Genomic DNA, 24,670 nt, shown 5'->3' on the forward strand with positions numbered 1-24,670 from the left:
TTGTAGAGCTGCTATTTTTCAATAGCTAAAGTATAACATAATGCTAAAACACCAAAAGGGGTTCCCGCCCAAAATGGGTTAAGATGATGATGATGATGAAGGCGAGTCAAAACCTGCAATTCAAAAGTAAGTCAAACATTGTGTGTTATTGTGTGTTAACTAGGTTTACATTTACAGCATGCATTACACCCATTCAGGACAGGAACCCCTTTTGGTGTTTTAAGCATAATGCAGGCATGCAAACAGGCCCAAGGTGAAAAAGGTGACAGTGTGCGGGGCACGGCGCTGTGCCGCGGGCGAAGTGTTTATCGGTACTAAACCCACTTTGGGGCCCCCATGTGGCCCCCACCTTCACTTAATGCGGTCCGCAGGTTAATATCAACTGTAGGCTGGGGGTCACATGTGGCCCCCAGCCTACAGTTGAGGGATGTTTATACCGTCCCTCTACACTGGGGGCGCTGTTTATACCATCCCTCTACACTGGGGGCGCTGTTTATACCATCCCTCTACACTGGGGGTGCTGTTTATACCATCCCTCCCCACTGGGGACGCTGTTTATACCAGTCAGTCTGTCATACCATCCCTCCCCACTGGGGACGCTGTTTATACCAGTCTCTCTGTCATACCATCCCTCCCCACTGGGGGCGCTGTTTATAAAAAGCTAAAGTATAACATTATTAATGTTATACTTTAGCTTTTGAAAAATAGCAGATCTACAAGCTCATAGCACTACGAGGGGGGGGGGGGGGGGGAGACGTGAAAATGTGGCACAAATCTTTGAATATATAGTCTTTCAGAGCAAACGTTTTTAACTCAAATCTTTGCTCTGGGGGGTGGGGGTGGGGGGGTCCCTGGAACAACATATTTTCAGATGGGGGTCGCGGCCAAATACAGATAATTCTGGGGGTCCTTGACATGAAATAGTTTGAGAACCACTGACACAGCAACAGGTTCTTTTCAGAAAACTGTCAAGGATTTAGAAGACATTTTGTAGAATCAGTTCTCAGTCCTAAATGGGCTTTAAACGATGACAGAACTATTATCAGCTAAGATAAGGGAGAGACATGATATATATATATGATATATGATATATGATATATGATATATATATGATATATATATATATATATATATATATATATATATATATATATATATATATATATGATATATATATATATATATATATATTAGTGATGCACCGAATATTCGGCCACAGAAAATATCCGGCAAAAAAAAAACATTTTCAGTCTATTCGGTTTCGGCCCGAATAGGCAGAAAATATATCACCGAATAGTGTATGCAATTAATGCATTCAAAAGAGCTGAATAAATGTTTTATGGACCCATAACAGTGATTATTATTTAAGTTAAGTTTTGCCATAACCATTTATTTTGCCATAAATCAGGTAGCTTTAAGGTGCGGCCATGACAGCAATGGAAAAAAACACCCCAGTAGGGGTTCAGACAGACACAGACAGATCATGTGAGACACTGACAGGCAGACAGGAGAGGTGGTGACCCAGCACGGTGCGCAGGGCCGTTGCCGCGGTGACATAGATCTCGGCCAGCTGAGCGGGAGCCATCTTCCCTTGGGCACTCTGGCTGAGGTTGACGGCGTTCAGAGACAGAGACAAGGCCCACAGGCCGCTACGCTGTGGCAGCTTCCCTAGAGAGAGAGAGACAGAGGAACGTTTAGAGACAGAGACAAGGCCCACAGGCCGCTACGCTGGGGCAGCTTCCCTAGAGAGAGAGAGAGAGGGTTGCGTAAATACTACAGCACAAAGAGGCTGGTTGTATTGCTAAAACAATGACATACGGTCTGTGTTTGTTGGACAGACTTGCAGAAAGCATTACATAATCACTACTGTGACTCTTGTGAACACTGTTTATTTACTCCTAAAGCTTCTGGGGGCTTCTGTTCCGTACAAAAACCGGGAGGCGTAATGTTGCTTGCTTACAGTGCGATCATTACGATAAAGTCTCTCTAGAAGCGTTAATATTCCGGGCGAGAGGCCTGTTGAAGTAGCCTGGGCACCATTTCATTTAGGGTATATGATCCTGTCGGGAGCGGATGATGGTCGACAGGCAGGAACAACGGGGCGGCAACTTCCTTTTCCCTCAAACCGATTTTTCTCAATAAAAGCTACAGGCTACGAGAGCTTTTATTGAGAAAAATCGGTTTGAGGGAAAAGGAAGTTGCCGCCCGTTGTTCCTGCCTGTCGACTACAAAACAACACTACAACATGACGTAACGATATCATCCGCTCCCGACCGGATCATACAGACTTTTGAAACAGAGACCAGGCTTTCCTCCGAGGTGGAAAGCCTGGTGAGGCGAGGTTAATGTTGAAGTCCGAAATGAAAACCACGGAGAGCTCCCTAGATTTACGCACGGCGAGCCTTTCTTTCTGATCCGTAAACAGGGAAGTGAATGGCAGCGTGCATGAGGCAAAAAGGAGTACATTGCAGAAGGATAGGCCAACCCAAAAAAAAGAGAAACGAATCTGAATATATATTTTCCGTTTGATATCAATGAAAAAGCGCTAGGACGTGTACACACGTCGTCGCAATCAGTCGGTTGGATTAGCTATGATGTTTCCACACGTCGTATGCGGTCTGAATGTGTTAAACACCATTAACAATAAAGAGACGAATATTTCACCCGATATGGGGAGTTTCCCCGGTTGGACGTAGCGTGTGAAAAGAACACGTTATTCCAACCAGTTCCTTTCCTCTCCATCAGGCGCCCTTGGCTGGCCAGGGGGAGGCAGTTTAGAGACCAGGATTACTGCATGTTTTTTTGTGAGGGTACCTACCCTAGGGGACACAGGGGAGGACATGCAAACTCCACACAGAAAGGACCTTTCGCCAACCCCACTTAGGGTATGGGCACCGATGACGTGGAGCAGAGAACATGTTTAAAACGTGTCCTAACAGTCACCTGTGAGCTGCAGCTGACTCAGCCTGTGGTAGACGAGGGCGGCGTCCCGGGCGCTGGTCTTGGACTCGTCCCCCTCGTGCTTCCCTCCGACCCGGTGGACCAGCCAGCCCAAGGGGGTGGGGCGATGCAGGCAGTAGCGAATCACGTTCCAGCAGAGGGAGAAGACGAGGTCCAGCCTGGTGGAGGGGAGGGCTCGGGTCAGCACGGAGAGGCAGGTCTCCAGACTGGCCATGGCCGCTGTGTAGTCCCCCTGGACACAGGGAAGAGACAGGGTGGGCAGGGATCATTAGCATAACTGTGTAGTCCCCCTGGACACCGGGAAGAGACAGGGTGGGCAGGGATCATTAGCCTAACTGTGTAGTCGAAATGTAGTGCTGAAGTGGTTAACACCTTGAGGGCCCGGACCTATTAATAAAATGTGCCCATCATTTATTGATTGATTGATTGAAGAATTTATTAACAGTTTGCAGAATTACAGTACATTTCAATACAAAGGCTGTTAACTGTGAGTGGACGACCCAATTAAGCATTACACTTGTTTCCAATAGGGTCCACCATGTTCAAATCATCAAAACATTTAGAGACGTACAAATAGACACTTCTATAGACAGAACAGGAATTCATCATAAAGGAGGTAAAAAGGGAAAAGAAACATATACAGTGAGGGGAAAAAAAGGGGTGGGCGGTGGGGGGGATTCACGTTCAGCTCCGTTAATTTGTTTGTTTTCCTTGGAGGAGCTGCGTTGGGTCCCCAAGTCGGCTCCGTGGCCGTACCTTGAGTTGGCTGTGTGGCCGTGACCGTCTCTTGTGTTGTCCTTGCGTTGCGTTGCGTTATGTTATAGCGCCCGGACCACTTTTACCGGGGGTCCGGAAGTTGTTGTGAATGTCTGTGTAGCAGCTAACAATAGCCACACCACTCTAGAGTCGATCGACAACAACGGGAGGTAAGAATAAATCTATCGCGACTAGCGACTGGACCACCGTCTAACACAGGATATTTTTTCATAATTAGACGGGATGATTTAGATCGCGAGTTATGAACGTTTTAAGATTTTCGTTTTCGTCCGCTAAACAGGCAGGGAACATTTTCGATGACGTGTCACTGTTGTGTAGCCTCGGAAACCCAGACGTTTTTATTTCCTGCAGGGAGAAAAAAAAAGTCTGGGTCCGAGTCCACTTCAATTCGGCATAGAGTAGCGCAAACATCACTCACTCTCTGCTGATTTCTGATCGTCTGCACCTTTGTTACACACACACGCACACATATACACACACACACACACACACACACACACTCCTCTCTCTCTCTGTCGCTCTAATTAATTAGTCTCATGTCTAGCAGCTGCGCATAGTTTCTCCCGGCGGATCCTGCCGGGAGCTGCCTATGCCATAAAAAGCATAGGTGAGTTCCAGGCTACTGTTGTGCAACACCGAGGATTGGGCAACAAGCGCTCCTAGGCTGTGGAGCGATGCGACCGGTATTGATATCATTAATCTCCGTCCTATTTATCAATCTCCGTCTCGGGCAACTGACCGTGAAATTGAACTTGACGGTGATCTCCGTCTGGGGCCCTTAAACTGTTTAATGCGTTTTCAAGTAAAAGTACTCGGAAATCGGAAATACTCAAGTAAAGTACAAATACCTCAAAATGTTACTTAAGTACGGTAAATGTACTTAGTTACTTTCCATCACTGCTAATATGTGAGCTGGATAAGCCATCGCGATGCCACAGCACACACACACACACACACACACACACACACACACACACACACACACACACACACACACACACACACACACACACACACACACACACACACACACACACACACACACACACACACACACACACACACACACACACACACACACACACACACACACACACACACACACACACACACACACACACACACACACACACACACACACACACACACACACACACACCAGGGGCGCCTAACTTCGTTTCCAGGTGGGGGAGCACAGATTTGGACTCATGCGCGCGCGTAGCGCGCGCGCAAAAATGCGCGTGCATGTGCCTCGTGCACGCGCGTTTTCGCGCATTTTCACAAGGAAAAGTGGCTTTTACTTTCCCTCTCCACACGCAAGTTATATGAACAAACTGACAAAATGCATCATAAAAAGGCATAGGCCTATTTAGGCTACACATGACATTGGCAAGGCGCCGATATCAAAACAAAACATATAAATTATAGCCCTATTATACAACAGACGAGCTGACAGCGCAGCGCGCTTGGGCTCGGCGACCCCGGTGTTGTATCGTCATCATTCATCATAGATCCCTCCCCGTCAGAATCTAATATCTAACATTAAATTGCAGCAGCATTCAGCAGTTCAGTTGGCACGGCGGCCATAGTAATTAGTAAATACTATATTATTTCTCACTGCAATAGTGACTATTAGAGAAATAATATAGTTAAATTGTAAATGCTTTACCTTAAACCCCAAATGTGCTCTTGCGCTCCGGGGTGGTTAATTCCCTCATCATGGCATTTACTGTATATCCAACGTGAGTTACGTGTCCAGAATGTCATTATGTAGGCTACGTGAGATGGACACTGCTGCTTGCGCTGCTGCTGCTGCTGCTGCTGCTGTTGTTTTTATTATTGTCCTCCTTCTCCTCCAACAACGTTAGCACTCGTTCCCTGCTGAACACTGCTGCTGGTGCCCATGAAGGCCAAGGGTTCATTAACTAGACTTGATTTGGGCTTGGACCCACCAAATAAATCACTCATTCTCTTCTGAGCCATGTTGACAACAACAACACACACATTCAGGCTGACCGGAGAAATTCAAATCCGTGCGCCCCGTGCGTAAAGGTAACCGGAAATAGCGTCAGCAGCAGAGCAGTAGCCTCGGAAACCCAGACGTTTTTATTTCCAGGCAGAAAAAGCAGAGCAGAGACGATGATAAAAAACAATAAAAAAAAAAGTCACACAAATGTAGTTTAAGAATACTATTTATTTTATCCTCCAACCAGTCCACTTTTTATTTATATAAATAATAACGTGACATTATATCTATATCTTTTTTTGGTAGGCTACTGCACATTCATGTCATGAATAATAATTTAAGAAATCATAGCAGATTATATGAGTTAAAAAAAAAGGATCTCAATTCCACAGCTGTGGAACAAACTTCCAGCTGCACTTAGAACTACAGAATCACTCCCTAGATAGATTCCACCATATCAGTCAGTATAAATATTGTTGGTACTCAATTTGAATAATATGAAAAGGTGTAACTTTAGATGCCATGGATGAACATGGACACATATTCATAACATTACCTTTTAATATTGTTATAACTTTAATGTTTTAATACTATTCTGTTTTTATCTTATAGTACCACATTTTAAGACTAAGCATGAGATTGAAGATCAGTTATGTTATTAGAGACATCGCTCGCGTGCACTACACGCGCGCCGCGCGTGCCGCGCTCACACTGTCACACACATAGACAAACACCCTCTCCTCCTCTCTCTCTCTCTCTCTCTCTCTCTCTCTCGCTGTCGCGCACCGTGCGCTTCGAGCGTGGCGGCGGCCGGGGGGGGGGGGGGGGGGGGGGGTGATAAATAGTGGTGTCGCGTTGCGACACCACTATTTCAAATGGTGCCGCAGCTGCTCCGTTTGCTCCATGGCTCAGGCGCGCCTGACACACACACACCCTTTTAAACATTTTGTGCTTTGTCAGCTCATATGAAAGGAAGGATATGAGAGAGAGAGAAATGGGGATGGCACGCGATAAAGGTCACAGCCTGAATTTGAACCCCATACTGTGAATGAATGCGTTCTGGGCATAACAACCACCCCCCGGGGGGGGGGCTTACATTATTCAATGGCCCTTTGTGAAAGCGTAAGTCTCTGAACTAACGTGTGTCGGACTAGCGAACGCTTCCCAGTTCCCAATAAAGCACTGCAAAACAAAAAACACAACAACACAGGAGAGCTAAAACTGAGACATTAGAACTGGTCTTCAAGTGCAAATAAAGACAATGATTGAGTTACAGTATATGCAATGTTTGACCACAATCAAGTGGTAGTAGTTTGTTTTATTCCACTTAGATGTCAGATGGGTTGAGTTTGGCAACACAGGAGAATACAGATAGGGCTCTATTTCTTTTTTTTTTTACGATCAAAAGACTAAAACTCAGCCCCGCCGCCTGCACTCCAGTGTTGTTTTCGTCGACTAAAACTAAGACGAAAAATGTTCGTCGACGAAAGCTATACGGAAACTAAATGAAAACTAAGCTATGGTGACAAAAACTAAGACTAAATATACTGACAATTTCGTCAACAAATAAAAACTAGACTAAAATGTTAGGAAGGGACTAGTGGACAAGAGATCCAGTATAAGTCATTTTTACAATTGGTTGCATGCTGAAAATAGCCGATCTACAAGCTCACAACGCGTAGCAGCGCGACACGGTGTGAGCTTGTAGATCGGCTATTTTCAGCAAGTGTAAAATGAGCCATTACGACGGCATCAAGGCCCACCAAAATACATTTTAGTCGATTAAAATAAACTGTAGATTTAGTCGACTAAAATCGTATGATATTTAGTCGACTAAAACTAGACTAACACTAAAACATTCCAGGTGACATAAAATGTGACTAAAACTAAATTAAAACTTTTTAAAAGACTAAAACTAAAATCATAATTTGCTGCCAAAAACAACACAGCCTGCACTCACCCTGTTGAGGTGGATGTCGGCCTGCTTGCGGTGCCTCCAGAAGGACACAGAGTTGGGGGAGTGCAGGGGCGTCACAGGCTCCCAGAGGTACAGCACCCGCACGCAGCCCCACACCGCGCCCACCCCGCTCAGCACCCACACCATCACCCACGGCAGCAAGCAGCGCACCCACGACACTGGAGCAGGAGGAGGAGGAAGATTGATTGATTGAAATATTTATTAACAGTTTGCAGAATTACAGTACAATTCAAGCACAACTCAATACAAAGACTGTTAACTGTGAGTGGACGACCCAATAAAGCATTACACTTGTTTACAAGAGGGTCCACCTTCATCAAAACAAGAGGCAGAGAAAGGGTGTGAATCACAACAAGGCGTTTAGAAATCTGCGCTGGAATACGTTGACAAAATCAATATGGGAATGGACTGATTAACCCATTCTGGACGGTGTTTTAAGCATTATGTTATACACTATGTTATTATACTAAATGTGGCGCAAATCTTTGAATATATATTCTTTCAGAGCAAAAGTTTTTAACTCAAATCTTTGCTTCTGGCGGGGGGGGGGGGGGGGTCCCTGGAACAACACATTTTCAGATGGGGGGGGGGGGGGGTGGGGGGTCGGTGGCCAATTACATATCATTCTGGGGGTCCTTTGACATGAAATAGTTTGAGAACCACTGACACAGAAACATGAGGATTTTCAGAAAACTGTCATAAATTTAGAAGACATTTTGTAGAATCGAGCTCAGGTTAAATAAACTTTGAGGAGAGGGTGACGGACGCATCCCACTGACCAAAGTTGTGCGTGTGGTTGGGGAACCAGACCAGGGTCCTGGACGGCCCGTGGCCCCCCGCCGCCAGGCCGCCGGGGCCCCCCGCCGCCGCCTCGGAGCCCAGCAGGGAGGGCAGTGGGTTGAGGGACAGGCAGAGGAAGGTCAGGGCACACAGCAGCAGACGAGACCGGTCCATCACTCCAACAGAGGACGGAGAGTCCGGTTCACTCTTCAACTGAGGAAGAAGAGAAGAGACTAAATGAGACCGGTCCATCACTCCAACAGAGGACGGAGAGTCCGGTTCACTCTTCAACTGAGGAAGAAGAGAAGAGACTAAATGAGACCGGTCCATCACTCCAACAGAGGACGGAGAGTCCGGTTCACTCTTCAACTGAGGAAGAAGAGACAGAGGAAGGTCAGGGCACACAGCAGCAGACGAGACCGGTCCATCACTCCAACAGACCGGTCCATCACTCCGACAGAGGACGGAGAGTCAGGTTCACTCTTCAACTGAGGAAGAAGAGACAGAGACTAAATAATAATGAACCAGGAGGGCCTCATATCCAGACACCCAGCCAGCCACCCACCCACCCACACACACACATAGCTCCGTAAGGGGCTATGTAAAACTAAACAAAAACTAAGCCATGATGACTAAAACTATGACTAAATATACTGACAATTTCATCAACGAATAAAAACTAGACTAAAATGTTAGGAAGGGACTAGTGGACAAGAGATCCAGTATAAGTCATTTTACACTTGGTTGCATGCTGAAAATAGCCAATCTACAAGCTCACAACGCGTCGCGCTGCGACGCGATCGGCTATTTTCAGCAAGTGTAAAAACAGTCATTACGACGGCATCGAGGCCCGCCAAAATACATTTTAGTCGACTAAATCAACTGTAGATTATGTCGACAAAAACTAGACTAACACTAAAAACATTCCAGGTGACAAAAATGTGACTGAAACTAAATTAAAACTATTGACTAAAATCAAAATGTGCTGCCAAAAAACAACAAAGGCTGTGTGCATGTGGGAGTGTTTTGAACTCATTCAGACAGTGGTCTACCTGGTTATGGTCCAGCAGGGATTCATAATGAATTGCATTTTTATAGCGCTTTTCCAAGTGCTCAAATCGCTTTACAATGGTTCATTCATTCATTACATTGCGAGGTGAAGCGGCGAACAGTCGACGCCAGCGTCCTCACTTCCCACATTCACACACCAACGGTGGCGAGCTCACACCGACCGACTCATCGAAGGCAATGTAGGGTTCAGTGTCTTGCCCAAGGACACTTCCACATGTGGACAGTAAAGGGACTGCGTGGTTCATTCAGACAGTGTTCTACCTGGTCATGGTCCAGTAAGGGACTGCCCGGTTCAGAGTCCACGCAGTACGGAGAGAACTGGTGAGGAGAACCGGAGCCGGAGTCGGACGCTGGAGGCGACATCATCACCACCTCTTCCTGTTTCATCTCCACGTCCTCGGAGAGAACCACGCCCTCTGAGAGAGAGAGAGAGAGAGAGAGAGAGAGAGAGAGAGAGAGAGAGAGAGAGAGAGAGAGAGACAGAGAGAGACAGAGAGAGAGAGAGAGAGACAGAGAGAGAGAGAGAGAGAGAGAGAGAGAGAGAGAGAACCGAGGACAAGAGCATCAGAAATGCACTCTATGCCAACATACAGTTAACCTGACTCCACCAGATGGGGCAGCAGAGAGTACACTGGGTTCCCCCCTCCTGCTCCCATCTGGGAACTCTCAGGCAGACTTGATGCTGGTTGGTGCCTTGCATGGTTTCCGCTGCCATCGGTGTATGAATGTGTGTGTGAATGGGTGAATGTAATGCACAATCTATGTAAAGGTGTATGAATGTGTGTGTGAATGGGTGAATGTAATGCACAGTCTATGTAAAGGTGTATGAATGTGTGTGTGAATGGGTGAATGTAATGCACAGTCTCTGTAAAGGTGTATGAATTTGTGTGTGAATGGGTGAATGTAATGCACAGTATCTGTAAAGGTGTATGAATGTGTGTGTGAATGGGTGAATGTAATGCACAGTCTCTGTAAAGGTGTATGAATGTGTGTGTGAATGGGTGAATGTAATGCACAGTCTCTGTAAAGGTGTATGAATGTGTGTGTGAATGGGTGAATGTAATGCACAGTATCTGTAAAGGTGTATGAATGTGTGTGTGAATGGGTGAATGTAATGCACAGTCTCTGTAAAGGTGTATGAATGTGTGTGTGAATGGGTGAATGTAATGCACAGTCTCTGTAAAGGTGTATGAATGTGTGTGTGAATGGGTGAATGTAATGCACAGTATCTGTAAAGGTGTATGAATGTGTGTGTGAATGGGTGAATGTAATGCACAGTATCTGTAAAGGTGTATGAATGTGTGTGTGAATGGGTGAATGTAATGCACAGTCTCTGTAAAGGTGTATGAATGTGTGTGTGAATGGGTGAATGTAATGCACAGTCTCTGTAAAGGTGTATGAATGTGTGTGTGAATGGGTGAATGTAATGCACAGTATCTGTAAAGCGCCTTGGATGAAGGCGCTATATAAATGCACCATTTATACTGTACATCACATGCTGTAGTTAGTAGAACATAATTCAATAAGCCATTGGAACACATACTGTTCTTGGGGTTGGCCATCTTCAGCGCCAGGTTCTCCTGTCGTAGTTTGTGGTTGACTTGCTGCAGGTACTTGATGTAGTCGATGGCTTTCCTCAGCACTCCCGACTTGTGCATCTGCTGAGACAAAAACATTGGGAGAGTTCAAATTGGTGTCCCGACCTGAAATTGCTGTTTACTAAAACTATACAAGCTGGAAAGGGAGGGAGACCCCTGTTATTGCTATCAGAAAATAGAGCTATTATGTTTAACCCTCGACCTGAGGACCAGGTCACGACCAGGTGAGTGACCTGAGGACCAGGTCACGACCAGGTGAGTGACCTGAGGACCAGGTCACGACCAGGTGAGTGACCTGAGGACCAGGTCACGACCAGGTGAGTGACCTGAGGACGATTCTACAAATGCCTTCTAAATGCCTTTCCTGTCAGTCGTTCTTAAACATTTCAATGTTTGAGAACGTCAAGAAACCCAATAAATATATGGAATTGGCTGCCGACCCCCATCTCAAAATATGTAGTTCCATGGACCCCCCAGAAGCAAAGATATGAGTTAAAAATGTTCGCTCTGAAAGACTATATTCTAAATCTGCGCCACATTTTCACGATTAAAAACAAAATAGCAGATCTACAAGCTCGTAGCGCAGCACCGAGTGCCGCGCTACAAGCTTGTAGATCTGCTATTTTTCAATAGCTAAAGTATAACATAATGCTTAAAACACCAAAAGGGGTTCCCGCCCTGAATGGGTTAAATGACTTATACTTGTATGTGTATATTATCATGCACCTTTTGTGCACAGTATATATTCCACAGTATTGAGATCCAAACTTTTTGTTCTTCTCTCTTTTCACCTGGCCTAATATAATTACATTTATGAATAATTATCCCCTTATGTGTCCGTTTGCAGTCTGAGGTCTTAAGGTCGGAGCCTGCTGGTTGCTCCCGAGTGCAATGAATTTAATTAGAGGTTGAAGAGGTTTCTGCACTCGGATGGATTATGCATCTCCACATCGTTAACTCTGAGGGTGAGACCTCGGAAAAAACATTTAGGGGCTCGTTATATAAAATCATTGTTTTCAGCCACCACCATTTATCAATGGCCTCTTACGCCGTGACTGCATGGCGAGATGAACATTTTATGAATGTGAAACGAGTCTTAAAGATTTAAAAAAGTATTTTATATTGTTATAGTTTTCACGGTGTTGGAACACAAATAAATACACCCGTCGAGAACATCCAACTTTGTCATCATTTCATCAATCTGATGAAATGATGAATGAAGGGCACTTCAGCTCAAGGGCTGAAGTGCCCTTGAGCAAGGCACTGAACCCCCAACTGCTCCCCCTGGAGCTGCTTAGTGGCCAACAGTATAAGACTGTGGTTGTACTGGTCAGCTCCCAGGTTTTAATGTGTGTGTGTGTGTGTGTGTGTGTGTGTGTGTGTGTGTGTGTGTGTTTCTATGTGCAGGGCGTTGCTGAAAATGAGCACCTGTGCTCAGCTACTTCCCTGGGTAAATAAATAATAATAATAATAAAAAAAAGGTAAAAAACAAAATCGAGGGCCGCTTACACTGACCTTGGCGTCGTTGCCCATGACCAGGTCTCTGAGCTCCAGGATCTTGTCGTTGATGGACGACCGGTACCTCTTCTCGATGATGTTGTGGGTGGTCCTCCTCTCGCCCTCCTTCACCACCCCTCCTGGGCCAATCACCAGTCCTCCTCCACACCCTCCTCCCATCATCATCTGGTGATGATGATCCATGATCTGCCTGCCGCCGCCGCCACAGTGGGCGGAGCCCGGCTGCAGCTGCTTGATTGGCATCTTGTCTCCGCCCCCCATCATGACGGGGACGGTGGTCAGGATGTTGCTGCTCATCAGAGTCTAGAAGAGACACAATTTGCAGAATTTACTACTAAAGTACTTCGGAAAAAAAAGCTGTCAAGATATCAAATGACCTCCTCTCATCCACTCTGCAGGGAGTTAGAACCACAGACATATAAACGTAGACGCCCTTTCCGGCTCTGAGGCGCGTGTCACCATTGAAGGCACAATTTTCCCGACATTCCTTGCAAAGCATTTTGCCTTCAATGAAGCGTGTCAAGCTTCCGCGTGCGTAACATAAGTCCCGGAAAAGACGCGCTGTGATTGGCCAGTAGTCACTTGAGTGACAGCGAGAGACATGGAGGAGTCGCATGAGTGACGTTACTTGGGCAGCGACGCAGCGTGCCTTCAGCACTAGTACTAAGTACCAAAAGCTAACCGCAACAACTTTAAAAATTCCTTCATTCCTAATGCCATTAAGGCAATAAATGATTCCATGACTCGTTTTTTTTATGTATTTGCCACTGTTGTCTACAAGCTTGTAGATCGACTATTTTCAGCATGCAACCAAGTGTAAACATTTTAGTCTAGTTGTTATTTGTTGACGAAATTGTCAATGTATTTAGTCTTAGTTTTATTCAACAAAATCAACACTGGGCTTAAGAGTGTTGTATTGTATGTCTCTAGGTTTAAACGGGACTGACCGGGACCTGCAGAGCGGTGGTCTGCAGAGGGGTGGTCAGGGTGGTGATTCCGGGGTTCTGCATGGTGGACAGAACCTGGGTACCGTCTGGCTTCAGGGTGGTCAGAACCAGAGAGTCCGTCTTCAGAATCTGAGGCTGTTGGACCAGAACCTGAGAGAGAGAGAGAGAGAGAGAGAGAGAGAGAGAGAGAGAGAGAGAGAGAGAGAGAGAGAGAGAGAGAGAGAGAGAGAGAGAGAGAGAGAGAGAGAGAGAGAGAGAGAGAGAGAGAGAGAGAGAGAGAGAGAGAGATCCAAAACACTGCATGAGAACATTGGCTGTCATTCATTCATGTTTATGTGCTATTTGAGAACGCCAAAGCATACTTGAGTTTACAGGTTCATTGGCAATTAATTCAGAAACTTGAAATTCAATTTTGCCATATTGAATTTTGCTAAATGGTCTCATTGATTACCACTGCAACACATTTCATAAGCTCAATTCAAAGGAGCTTTATTGGAATGAGAAAACATACGTTTACAATACAATAAAAACTGTTGAAAATGGGTAAAGTATATACAGTTGGAGGTGCTACAGCACACGAGAGGGTGTGGTTTAACGTGATTATTGCCACGACAGTGATGCGGTCAGGAACGAGACATAGTCGAGTTCCGCAAGCATCACTGAAGTGGCAATAATCACGTTAAACCACACCCTCGAGTTAACAGTTACCCTTACAACTAAGAAAATCGCTGAAAAAACATTTTTGACAGATGTAGTCATTACGACCACAAATGTCCCAAGAAACTAGCTATCCTAGCCACCGAGTTTGCTGCCCTCTGGGAAAACAGAGCAGCTGAAGTCTTTGTTTTGATTAGGTGTGGAGTGGCGCTCGTTTGAACCACGGCTAGAAGGCTGTCGTTTCAACCAATCAGATTGCTTCCTCGAAACGACCCGTGGTGTAATGTGCTTTAACACACACGAGTACCTGCTGAACCTGTTGTTGCATGTGGTGTGCCGTGGAGAGAGTTTGGATGGTCTGCCCTGCCGGCGTCAGCACACGCTGATGCTGAATGGTCATTGGCTGGAGCTGCGGTGATGTCATGATACTCTGCATCTGTGGTTGGAGGACTGATGATGGAGATGACAGATAAACTGTGGTTTTGACATGGGAGTCAAAATACAAAGCACAGTGGAGGTGAATACAACTGTACAGACATGTGCAGGTTAGAGAAAACCAAAGGTTTGCTTTCAAAAACATTAGTTTGTTTTTACTGACTAAAACATATGCAGACGGAATATTTGAATATAACAAATTAAGGGTCAGGATAGTATCATTGATGGATTGGGTTTATTTGACAAATTTCAAGTGACTAAAACAAATGCAGTTTTATAGACCGAATATTTGACTAAAACACATTAAAGATGGAGTGCCGTGATTTTTTCCCACCCTAAAACATGATCATCAGGTCTTATTGTTATATAAGGAGGCATACTTTTTTCAAAAACGTGTCCAGTATTTGTTAAAATATTGTTTTTATGTGTTTACGCCCACCAGTTCATTAAGTATGCCTGGTCTGCCTGGTGGGTGGTGATGGGTCAGGGGAGGGGCTGATAGTGTGATGTCACTATATTACTGTTTATTTCATTGGCCCGTTTGACTGTCAAGGGTTCAGCCTCCAGGAAGAAACCCTAAATACAAAGTTAATACACCATTGCACATAAAAACGACTCCAGGGTGTCTAATGAAGTACTGTCACCTCATAGAAAATACAAAAATTGTGGCACTCCATCTTTAAGCTATCTAACAAACATCAACCCAGTCTGACTTCATGTACAGCACTGGTTCAACATTGTTTAGGTCCATTTCTTTTTTTGTTTCCTAAATTTGTTTTTTTTAATTATTATTATTATTTAAAAGAAAATCCAAAAATATTCCCCCCCAAAAAAACCTAAACTTTACATGAATTAAACCAAAATTAAATAGTTTTTTTCAGTAACTTGATGAAGAAATTAAAGAAAAATCAAAAGGAATTCCATAAATTAGAAGTAGTGAAAATAGCCGAGCTTGTAGATCGGCTATTTTCACCGGGTTTGGGGTTCCCAGGGGGACAAACAATCTCATTTATATTTTGGACTGTCCTCGTCGTCGCAACTAGTTTGGAACTACCTTGGAAGCCAGAGGCGGGACTCTGGTGGCAGATGACCTGGTTCTGGATGAAGCGTGACTGGGTTCCGTTGGAGGTGATCATCACAGTGTGTGGAGCCTGTGTCTGGATGGGGAGCGTGGCCTGGCTGTGTGTCTGAACAAGGGTGTGCACGGGGAAACCCTGGGTCTGAACTGGAATGCCCTGTGTGTGTACCTGGGTGTACATAAAAAAACATTCAAAACAGTGTTGTTTTCGTCGACGAAAACTAAGACGAAACATTTTCGTCGACTTTTTCACTTTTCACTGACTAAAACTGAAATAAAAACTAATCTATGATGACTAAAACTATGAGTAAATAAAACAAAAACTAGACTAAAATGTTAGGAAGGGACTAGTGGACAAGAGATCCAGTACAAGTCAGTTTACACTTGGTTGCATGCTGAAAATAGCCGATCTACAAACAGCAAGTGTAAAAACAGTCATTACGACGGCATCAAGGCCCACCAAAACACACTTTAGTGGACTCAACTGTAGATTTAGTTGACTAAAATCTTACGACATTTAGTTGACTAAAACTCTTTGGCTGCGGCTTTGTCCTTCTTGTTTCCTGTACTTTTTGCAGATGATACTAATTTATTTATTTCACATACTGATTTCTCAGCTCTAATGGCAAAGGCTAATCACGATCTTGAAAATATTTCAAAATGGTTTAAATTAAACAAATTATCACTGAACATTAAAAAAATCGAATTTTATTATATTTACATCAAAAAATAAAAAGTATTGTAATTCTAACATCTGTCTGTCTATAGGAGATGATCCAATTTCTCAGGTTACATCAACAACCTTTCTTGGTGTAATTATCCATGAAAGACTAAGCTGGACAAACCACATTAGCCATGTCTGTAAGAAAATATCTAAATCTATTGGCATTATTGGCAAATTCCGTAGTCTGGTAAATCAAAACTGTCTCCCAACTCTTTACTATAGCTTAATTTATCCATATCTTATATATTGCAATATCATTTGGGGAGCTACTTATAATACTCATCTTCACAAACTCCACATGTTGCAAAAAAGATTCTGCAGGATTGCCACATACAGTGATTGGTCTGCTCATTCTGCCCCTCTTTTCAAACAACTCAATATTTTACCATTTTTTTATTTAAATACATACCAAACCTGCAACTTTATTTTCAAAGTATTGTTCCAGCCAGTTTCATTTTCTTTGCCATGTAAAAACTTTTTTCAGTTCAACAGTGATGTGCACCATTTCAATACGAGACAGGCAAATCATTTACATCTCCCAAAGTTCCGAACTGGTCTGTGTCAGTTCTCCATCAGATACAGGGGGGCCCAGCTATGGAACACCTATACAGCAATCTCATCAAATTCTACTTCATTGAATAATTTCAAACATAAGTTTAGGACCCACTTAATTGACCAGATTACTTAATTATTATTTCTTTGTATCATCTCTTCTTTTCTCTAATCATGTCGATAACCAATAATTCTAATCATGTTCTTGTTGTTTTTTTGTTTTGTTTTGTTCTTGTTTTATATACTACAATTATGTCTTCTGGATGTTCTATATCTCTTATACAATGTTTCATTTTTGATTTACATAGGTAGAGGCCTCGTATAAGCCCCTTGGGCTTTTTTGCCTCAGCCTAGCACTTTACCCCTCTTCAACACTGTTCACTGTGTTGTTTTTTATATTGTGCTGAATAAATAAATACAAAAAATACAAAAACAAAGTCAAACCACGCTGATTCAGATGAAGTAAACCGTCACAACAGTAAATACTATAGTTACCTGGATGGCTGTCTGGGTTGTGGGCTGTGGTTGGATGGCCTGTATCGTCTGGGGTCGCGGCTGGAGCAGTGGAGGGGTGCGGGTCACCTGCTGTGGCACAGGCGGCGGGGCAGGGGTGGTGGCGGGGGTCTGAACCGGGGTGAGTGGCGGGGTGAGGGGGAGGTTATGTGGGGCCAGTGTCTGCGATGGTGTGAGGCTCTGGTAGACGACAGTGGGGGTTTGGGGAGCCTTGGGGGGTTGTTGTGCGTGGGGGGTTTGAGCAGCGGGGCGTGGGGCTGCTGTGCCAGTCTGTAGAGAGCCTGCTGAGGCTATCTGCTCTTCGAAAAGGTCTGGAAAGTCACCCACCTGGTTGCTCACAAACTGGAGCATCTCTGAGGGGACAAGGGAGAGAGAGAGCAGCAGTCAGGTCAACTCTTATGGAAATTGAGACGAGATGTTTGACACTCTGAGATTAAAATAGGGTGCATTTTGCATTCCAAAACGCAGTTTATAGTTAAGGGACGCTATAAAACAACGACCTCTGCATCCACGGGATGCACTACTGTACTGTTTTTGAGTGGTGTAAACCACTCCTACAACTGGCTTTGTTAGTCTGTGCAGAAAAAATGAGCATGGTTGCTATGTTCACCCTGTTCACCCGGGTGTGATTTCATTACGTCAGACATGATTTCATTACGTCAGACAGGCTATATAAGACCTTACACCACTCAGTTCACACGGGTGTGATTTTTTTTATTCTAGTTTATTTTGCTAGCTTTAGTTATGATAATATAAGCACATTATAACCATATAAAATGAAATGGGAGTTAAATGCTGCAATTTGTAAAAATGGCATGGTTTTAAGTCATGCGGTGCAATTTACTGGGCAGAATGGGATATGAGACACGTTTTGATGACGTCATCGCAAAAAGGTGCTGTCGCTCCGGCGTGCAAAGGGTTATGGGAAATTGAGTCCCTATTCAACACGATGGGGAAGGTGGTGCGCAGCGCGCGCCTTCCTCGTCCCGTCCGTTGTTGTGATCGCCACCTTGGAATACTTGTCAACACTACAACAAGAGACTACACCGTTTTAATTTAAAGTGCTTTTCCAGTGGAAGTCACGTGGTTTGACCAAACACTTGTGTTTGATGGGGGGAGGGGGGCAATCAAACACAAGTGTTTGGTCAAACCACGTGACTTCCATTGGAAAAGCATTGAGGCAGCCATGAAACACAGACAGAACACAGAATGTCCGTTTGAAATGTGTGTATGATGCCCTAGGTCACTTTCAATTGGACATAATCAACTTTGGTGAATCTCAGTCACCCGTTTCAATTGATGTCGATTCATTACTTGATGGAATGTTCCTTCCTTTATTAATTAATTGTATTCATCTATGTTTGTTTGTTTTCCTCCTTGGTTTCCAATGTTTGTGTTTTGTTGTTGTAATCTCAGCACCGCTGAAAAAGAGGGTCCCGGTGTTCTCTGGGAACTAAATAAAAGGTTGAAATGAAATGGAAAAAATTACTTATTAAAATACATGTAATGTAGCCGAAATAAGACCAGAATATTTAACACCAACGTCAAGTCAGTTCTCCTCTATGGATCAGCGACATGGAGAGTGGCAAATACTACCACCAACAAACTCCAGACTTTTGTCAACAGATGCCTAAGAGACGCATTCTGAACATCAGGTGGCCCGATAAAATATCAAATACCAGCCTGTTGGGAGAAAAGCAACCAAAACTCCATCAGCCAGGATGTGAAGAAGAGAAAGTGGGGGTGGATCGGGCATACCCTCCGAAAACCTACTGACAACATCACTAGCCCATTTTGTGCGGGAACCCCATTTGGTGTTTTAAATAATTTAGCTATTGAAAAATAGCAGATCTACAAGCTCGTAGCGCGCCACTCGGTGGCGCGCTATGAGCTTGTAGATCTGCTATTTTTGAAAAATAGTGAAAATATTTATTTCAGAAAACTGGAGGATTTAGAAGATTTTTTTTTAATTTTGAGGTCAGGCCTAAATGGGCTAGGCAAGCACTGGATGGGGAGGCCAAAACAGACCTGGAGAAGATGGGGAGGCCAAAACAGACCTGGAGAAGATGGGGAGGCCAAAACAGACCTGGAGAAGATGGGGAGGCCAAAACAGACCTGGAGAAGATGGGGAGGCCAAAACAGACCTGGAGAAGATGGGGAGGCCAAAACAGACCTGGAGAAGATGGGGAGGCCAAAACAGACCTGGAGAAGATGGGGAGGCCAAAACAGACCTGGAGAAGATGGGGAGGCCAAAACAGACCTGGAGAAGATCAGTGGAGACTCAGTGAGGCAAAGACCACCGGACTATCGTGGGCCCAGCTGAAGAAAACTGCTCAAAACAGAGTCCGATGGCGGGGTGTGATTGCGGCCCTATGCTCCACCTAGGAGCCTACAGGAATAAGTCAAGTCAATGTAGCCTATGCTCCACCTAGGAGCCTACAGGAATAAGTCAAGTCAATGTAGCCTATGCTCCACCTAGGAGCCTACAGGAATAAGTCAAGTCAATGTAGCCTATGCTCCACCTAGGAGCCTACAGGAATAAGTCAAGTCAATGTAGCCTATGCTCCACCTAGGAGCCTACAGGAATAAGTCAAGTCAATGTAGCCTATGCTCCACCTAGGAGCCTACAGGAATAAGTCAAGTCAATGTAGCCTATGCTCCACCTAGGAGCCTACAGGAATAAGTCAAGTCAATGTAGCCTATGCTCCACCTAGGAGCCTACAGGAATAAGTCAAGTCAATGTAGCCTATGCTCCACCTAGGAGCCTACAGGAATAAGTCAAGTCAATGTAGCCTATGCTCCACCTAGGAGCCTACAGGAATAAGTCAAGTCAATGTAGCCTATGCTCCACCTAGGAGCCTACAGGAATAAGTCAAGTCAATGTAGCCTATGCTCCACCTAGGAGCCTACAGGAATAAGTCAAGTCAATGTAGCCTATGCTCCACCTAGGAGCCTACAGGAATAAGTCAAGTCAATGTAGCCTATGCTCCACCTAGGAGCCTACAGGAATAAGTCAAGTCAATGTAGCCTATGCTCCACCTAGGAGCCTACAGGAATAAGTCAAGTCAATGTAGCCTATGCTCCACCTAGGAGCCTACAGGAATAAGTCAAGTCAATGTAGCCTATGCTCCACCTAGGAGCCTACAGGAATAAGTCAAGTCAATGTAGCCTATGCTCCACCTAGGAGCCTACAGGAATAAGTCAAGTCAATGTAGCCTATGCTTCATTCATTATTATCACACATGGGTGCAACATGCCATCTTCAGCGTCGTGTCCCTGGATCGACTGCATGTCATTCCCCTGCTCCGGTGTTGTTTTTGGCAGCAAATTTTGATTTTAGTTTTAGTCCTAGTCTCTTGAATAGTTTATTTAGTTTTAGTCACATTTTACTAGTCACCTGGAATGTTTTAGTGTTAGTCTAGTTTTAGTCGACTAAATATCATAAGATTTTAGTCGACTAAATCTACAGCTCATTAAACTAAAATGTATTTTGGCGGGCTTTGATGCCGTCGTAATGACTGTTTTTACACTTGCTGAAAATAGCCGATCTACAAGCACACAACGCGTTGCAGCGCGACACGTTGTGAGCTTGTAGATCGGCTATTTTCAGCATGCAACCAAGTGTAAAATGACTTATACTGGATACTCTTGTCCACTAGTCCCTTCCTAACATTCTAGTCTAGTTTTTATTTGTTGACGAAAATTGTCAGTATATTTAGTCTTAGTTTTAGTCCTCATAGCTTAGTTTTTATTTAGTTTCCATTTTGTTTTTGTGTCAGTGGAAAAAAGGTAGTCGACGAACATTTTTTCGTCTTTTAGTTTTAGTCGACAAAATCAACACTGCCCTGCTCTCCGTCTGCCTTTCCTGGACACATAGATAATGCCATAGAGCGTCGCAGCCCCGCCCCCTCGAGAGACCCGGAAAATAATTCCCTGTTCATTTTCCTCAGACTTTTCAAAAAGTATTTATTTAAAGACGTTTACGCTGCGGACAAAGCCAACTCTTGTTGTGACGAATCATGACAATAAACACAATGTTTTGGGCCGAACAAATAATTAGAAAGAAGAAAAACAAAAAACACTTTTTGTTGTTGTTGTTGTCACACCTCGAGTTGGCTTCGTACGACGCTTATAAGGTCTTTAAATAAATACTTTTTTAAATGTCTATGAGGAAAATGCATTGGGAATTATTTGGGAATTATTTCCTGGGCCTGGCGTCGTCATGAAAGGAGGTGGGACTGCGACGCTCTATTGCCATAACGTCAAGAAAATGATCCTGTGCTTGTGGTTAATTAAATGGCCTCGTTTACTTTGCACCCTTGGCTGCCTGCTATATAAACATGGCAGGAGGTGATACCCTATATTACAAGAAATTATCTTCATCTCTCTCAAGTGTCCTTGAGTGAGATATCGTCCCGCAAAGAAAGACTAATTGCGGCGCTCGTACGTTAAATTACAGACATGCCTGTGGTCCATAGAAGATAGAGTGCAGTGCCAGACTGCCAGCACTCTGCAGTGATCTTTGTTTACTGCCCCAAGGTGAGAATTAAGAGTTTTTTTTGTAGTGGCATTGACTTGGTGTGCGCTCACACCACACACACCCACACCCACCCACCCACCCACCCACCCACCCACACACCCACACACCCACACACCCACACACACACACACACACACACACACACACACACACACACACACACACACACACACACTCTCTCTCTCTCTACCGGCATCACAGTCACAAATAGCTACTGTTCTGGCAATGATTCAGGGAGCAAAGAGTGAGAGCTAAATGGAGAAGACCTTCAAATGGCTAGCCTTGGAAAAACAAATCCAAGGTAATTTAATACTGATGGCCCTGAGAGACAATGGCACTGAGGTAAAGGACAGTTTCACGGTAGATAAGAACTATACGCTGATTTGCACAGTCATGACAAACAGCAGTGTGCACCAGCTGTACAGCGCACCAAGCAGATGATGGACGGGTCGGGTGCTGTTCAATTGTTGTAATAAATATAAAATTAAACTAGAAGAAAGTGCCCCTCTGGGCACAGGTCTCCACCACGCCAGGTCAGGTTGTGGCCTCTTGGTGGCGCTATAATAGGCTAATGTGAAAAGGGTGCCATTTCTTCTTACGCCTTGGATGGCAATTGGATGATTTGAGGCATTTTGTTGCAAGAATGTGTTTTGCAAACATCCACCTGGCCAATGTGAAAAGGGTGGAATATATTCCTCAGCCTAGTAGGAAAGTCTGTGAAAGATTTCACGTAAATTGCACGCTGCGTTCATGATTTGAGGCTTTTTGTTCCAAACGGGCCAATCCTGCAATCTTTGAAAGGCAATGTTAGCTAATTAGGATGGAATATGAAATATCGGACAGATCCGTCTTGAGCACATGACTATAGAGATACTGTGAAACGATTTGAGGTATTTTTGGACAGAATCTGGAGGAGTAATATCAGAGATTAGCTGCACACACACACACACACACACACACACACACACACACACACACACACACACACACACACACACACACACACACACACACACACACACACACACACACACACACACACACACACACACACACACACACACACACACACACACACACACACACACACACACACACACACACACACACTTGAGTGCAAAACATCACCCCATGCCGTCGCCTGGTGGAGTCTATAAATAAATCATTTTGAGCATTGCTGAAAAGCGTGTAATCACTTGCCCTCAACATGTGATTCCAATTTGGGGATGAATGTATGTACCATTTTTCAAATCCATGTAAATGGGCCAGAGTTAGCCAGAAGTTAATTTATCTGTAGTGCCTGAGGCTGAGCAAGCTCTTAAAACTATCCATACAAAAACACACATACAATACAATGACAAATAAACATGGTACAGGGACAATTACCGGGACACAGCAATTACAGTGGAATGTGAGAAGTGACACCAGTGACAAATGGAGCCGATATTTACTCATGATTACAAGTTGGTTTGCTTTAAGCCACAAAGGTTGAATAGGAAGGTCTTACTCTTACTTCTGTAGGGAGACTGTTCTAGTGATGGGAGGCTCTAACAGAGAAGACAGTTTTACCAAACAACACACTACAGACTACATCATTATGTAGGGACTGTTATAGTGATGGGAGGCTCTAACAGAGAAGACCGTTTTACCAAACAACACACTACAGTCTACATCATTCTGTAGGGAGACTGTTATAGTGATGGGAGGCTCTAACAGAGAAGACAGTTTTACCAAACAACACACTACAGTCTACATCATTCTGGATGGCATGATGGCAGCATCAGTGGGCTGAAGGGTGCTGTCCGAGCCCCAACACTCAAAATTAAAGCCTCATTTATTTTATACTTGTGTGAAGTATTGAGTAAGCCAGGCTGTCAACTTTTCCCTTATGTTTACCCCATCATGCAGGTTTAGGTTATCAGTTAAAGCCAGCCGGACCATGGATAGACAGAAACCATGGACTAGGACTGGACCATGGATAGACAGAAACCATGGACTAGGACTGGACCATGGATGGACAGAAACCATGGACTAGGACTAAAGTACATGGCTAACACTACAGGGGGTCATTGGACCATGGATGGACAGAAACCATGGACTAGGACTGGACCATGGATGGACAGAAACCATGGACTAGGACTGGACCATGGATGGACAGAAACCATGGACTAGGACTGGACCATGGATGGACAGAAACCATGGACTAGGACTGGACCATGGATGGACAGAAACCATGGACTAGGACTGGACCATGGATGGACAGAAACCATGGACTAGGACTGAAGTACATGGCCGACACTACAGCGGGTCACGGTGGTCTCTTCTCTCGCAGGACTTTTGGACTGTGACACTTTGATAATCGTCTCATAGGCTCCACGCGAGGTTGAAGACAGTAGAGAAGCTGCTGTTTGAATATGTCTCATAGTGTAGTTACTGTAGTATAAGGCGACAAACGTATTAAGCCACCGAGAGGCTAAAAGCGGGGAAATGTACTGCCAGACGCGATGCGTGCCAAGAACTCACTTCTCCAGTGTATTGCGTTTTGTTCATTTATCAAGCAAGGTATATTAAAACA

The 24,670-nt window shown here is 44.4% G+C and overlaps 1 protein-coding gene across 6 annotated transcripts in view; it reads right to left on the reverse strand.

Moving 5' to 3' along the window:
* Positions 1-24,670, reverse strand: part of srebf2 (sterol regulatory element binding transcription factor 2) — a 44,701-nt gene that overhangs the window by 13,967 nt on the left and 6,064 nt on the right. The window contains exons 2-12 of one of the 6 annotated variants that reach the window (XM_079519380.1): positions 17,538-17,908; positions 15,743-15,935; positions 14,561-14,703; positions 13,597-13,746; positions 12,647-12,952; positions 11,077-11,191; positions 9,795-9,949; positions 8,462-8,675; positions 7,665-7,840; positions 2,944-3,193; positions 1,499-1,668 (exon numbers count right to left, since the gene is read on the reverse strand). In XM_079519380.1, the coding sequence (XP_079375506.1) occupies positions 1,499-1,668; positions 2,944-3,193; positions 7,665-7,840; positions 8,462-8,675; positions 9,795-9,949; positions 11,077-11,191; positions 12,647-12,952; positions 13,597-13,746; positions 14,561-14,703; positions 15,743-15,935; positions 17,538-17,908 (2,243 nt within the window). Of the gene's footprint in view, positions 1-1,498; positions 1,669-2,943; positions 3,194-7,664; positions 7,841-8,461; positions 8,676-9,794; positions 9,950-11,076; positions 11,195-12,640; positions 12,953-13,596; positions 13,747-14,560; positions 14,728-15,742; positions 15,936-17,537; positions 17,909-24,670 lie in introns of all 6 variants that reach the window. The other 5 variants (XM_079519379.1, XM_079519378.1, XM_079519377.1 and 2 more) reach the window with 5 other exon arrangements.

Source organism: Electrona antarctica, assembly GCF_951216825.1.
Source record: "Electrona antarctica genome assembly, chromosome: 14".
Taxonomy (NCBI): domain Eukaryota; kingdom Metazoa; phylum Chordata; class Actinopteri; order Myctophiformes; family Myctophidae; genus Electrona; species Electrona antarctica.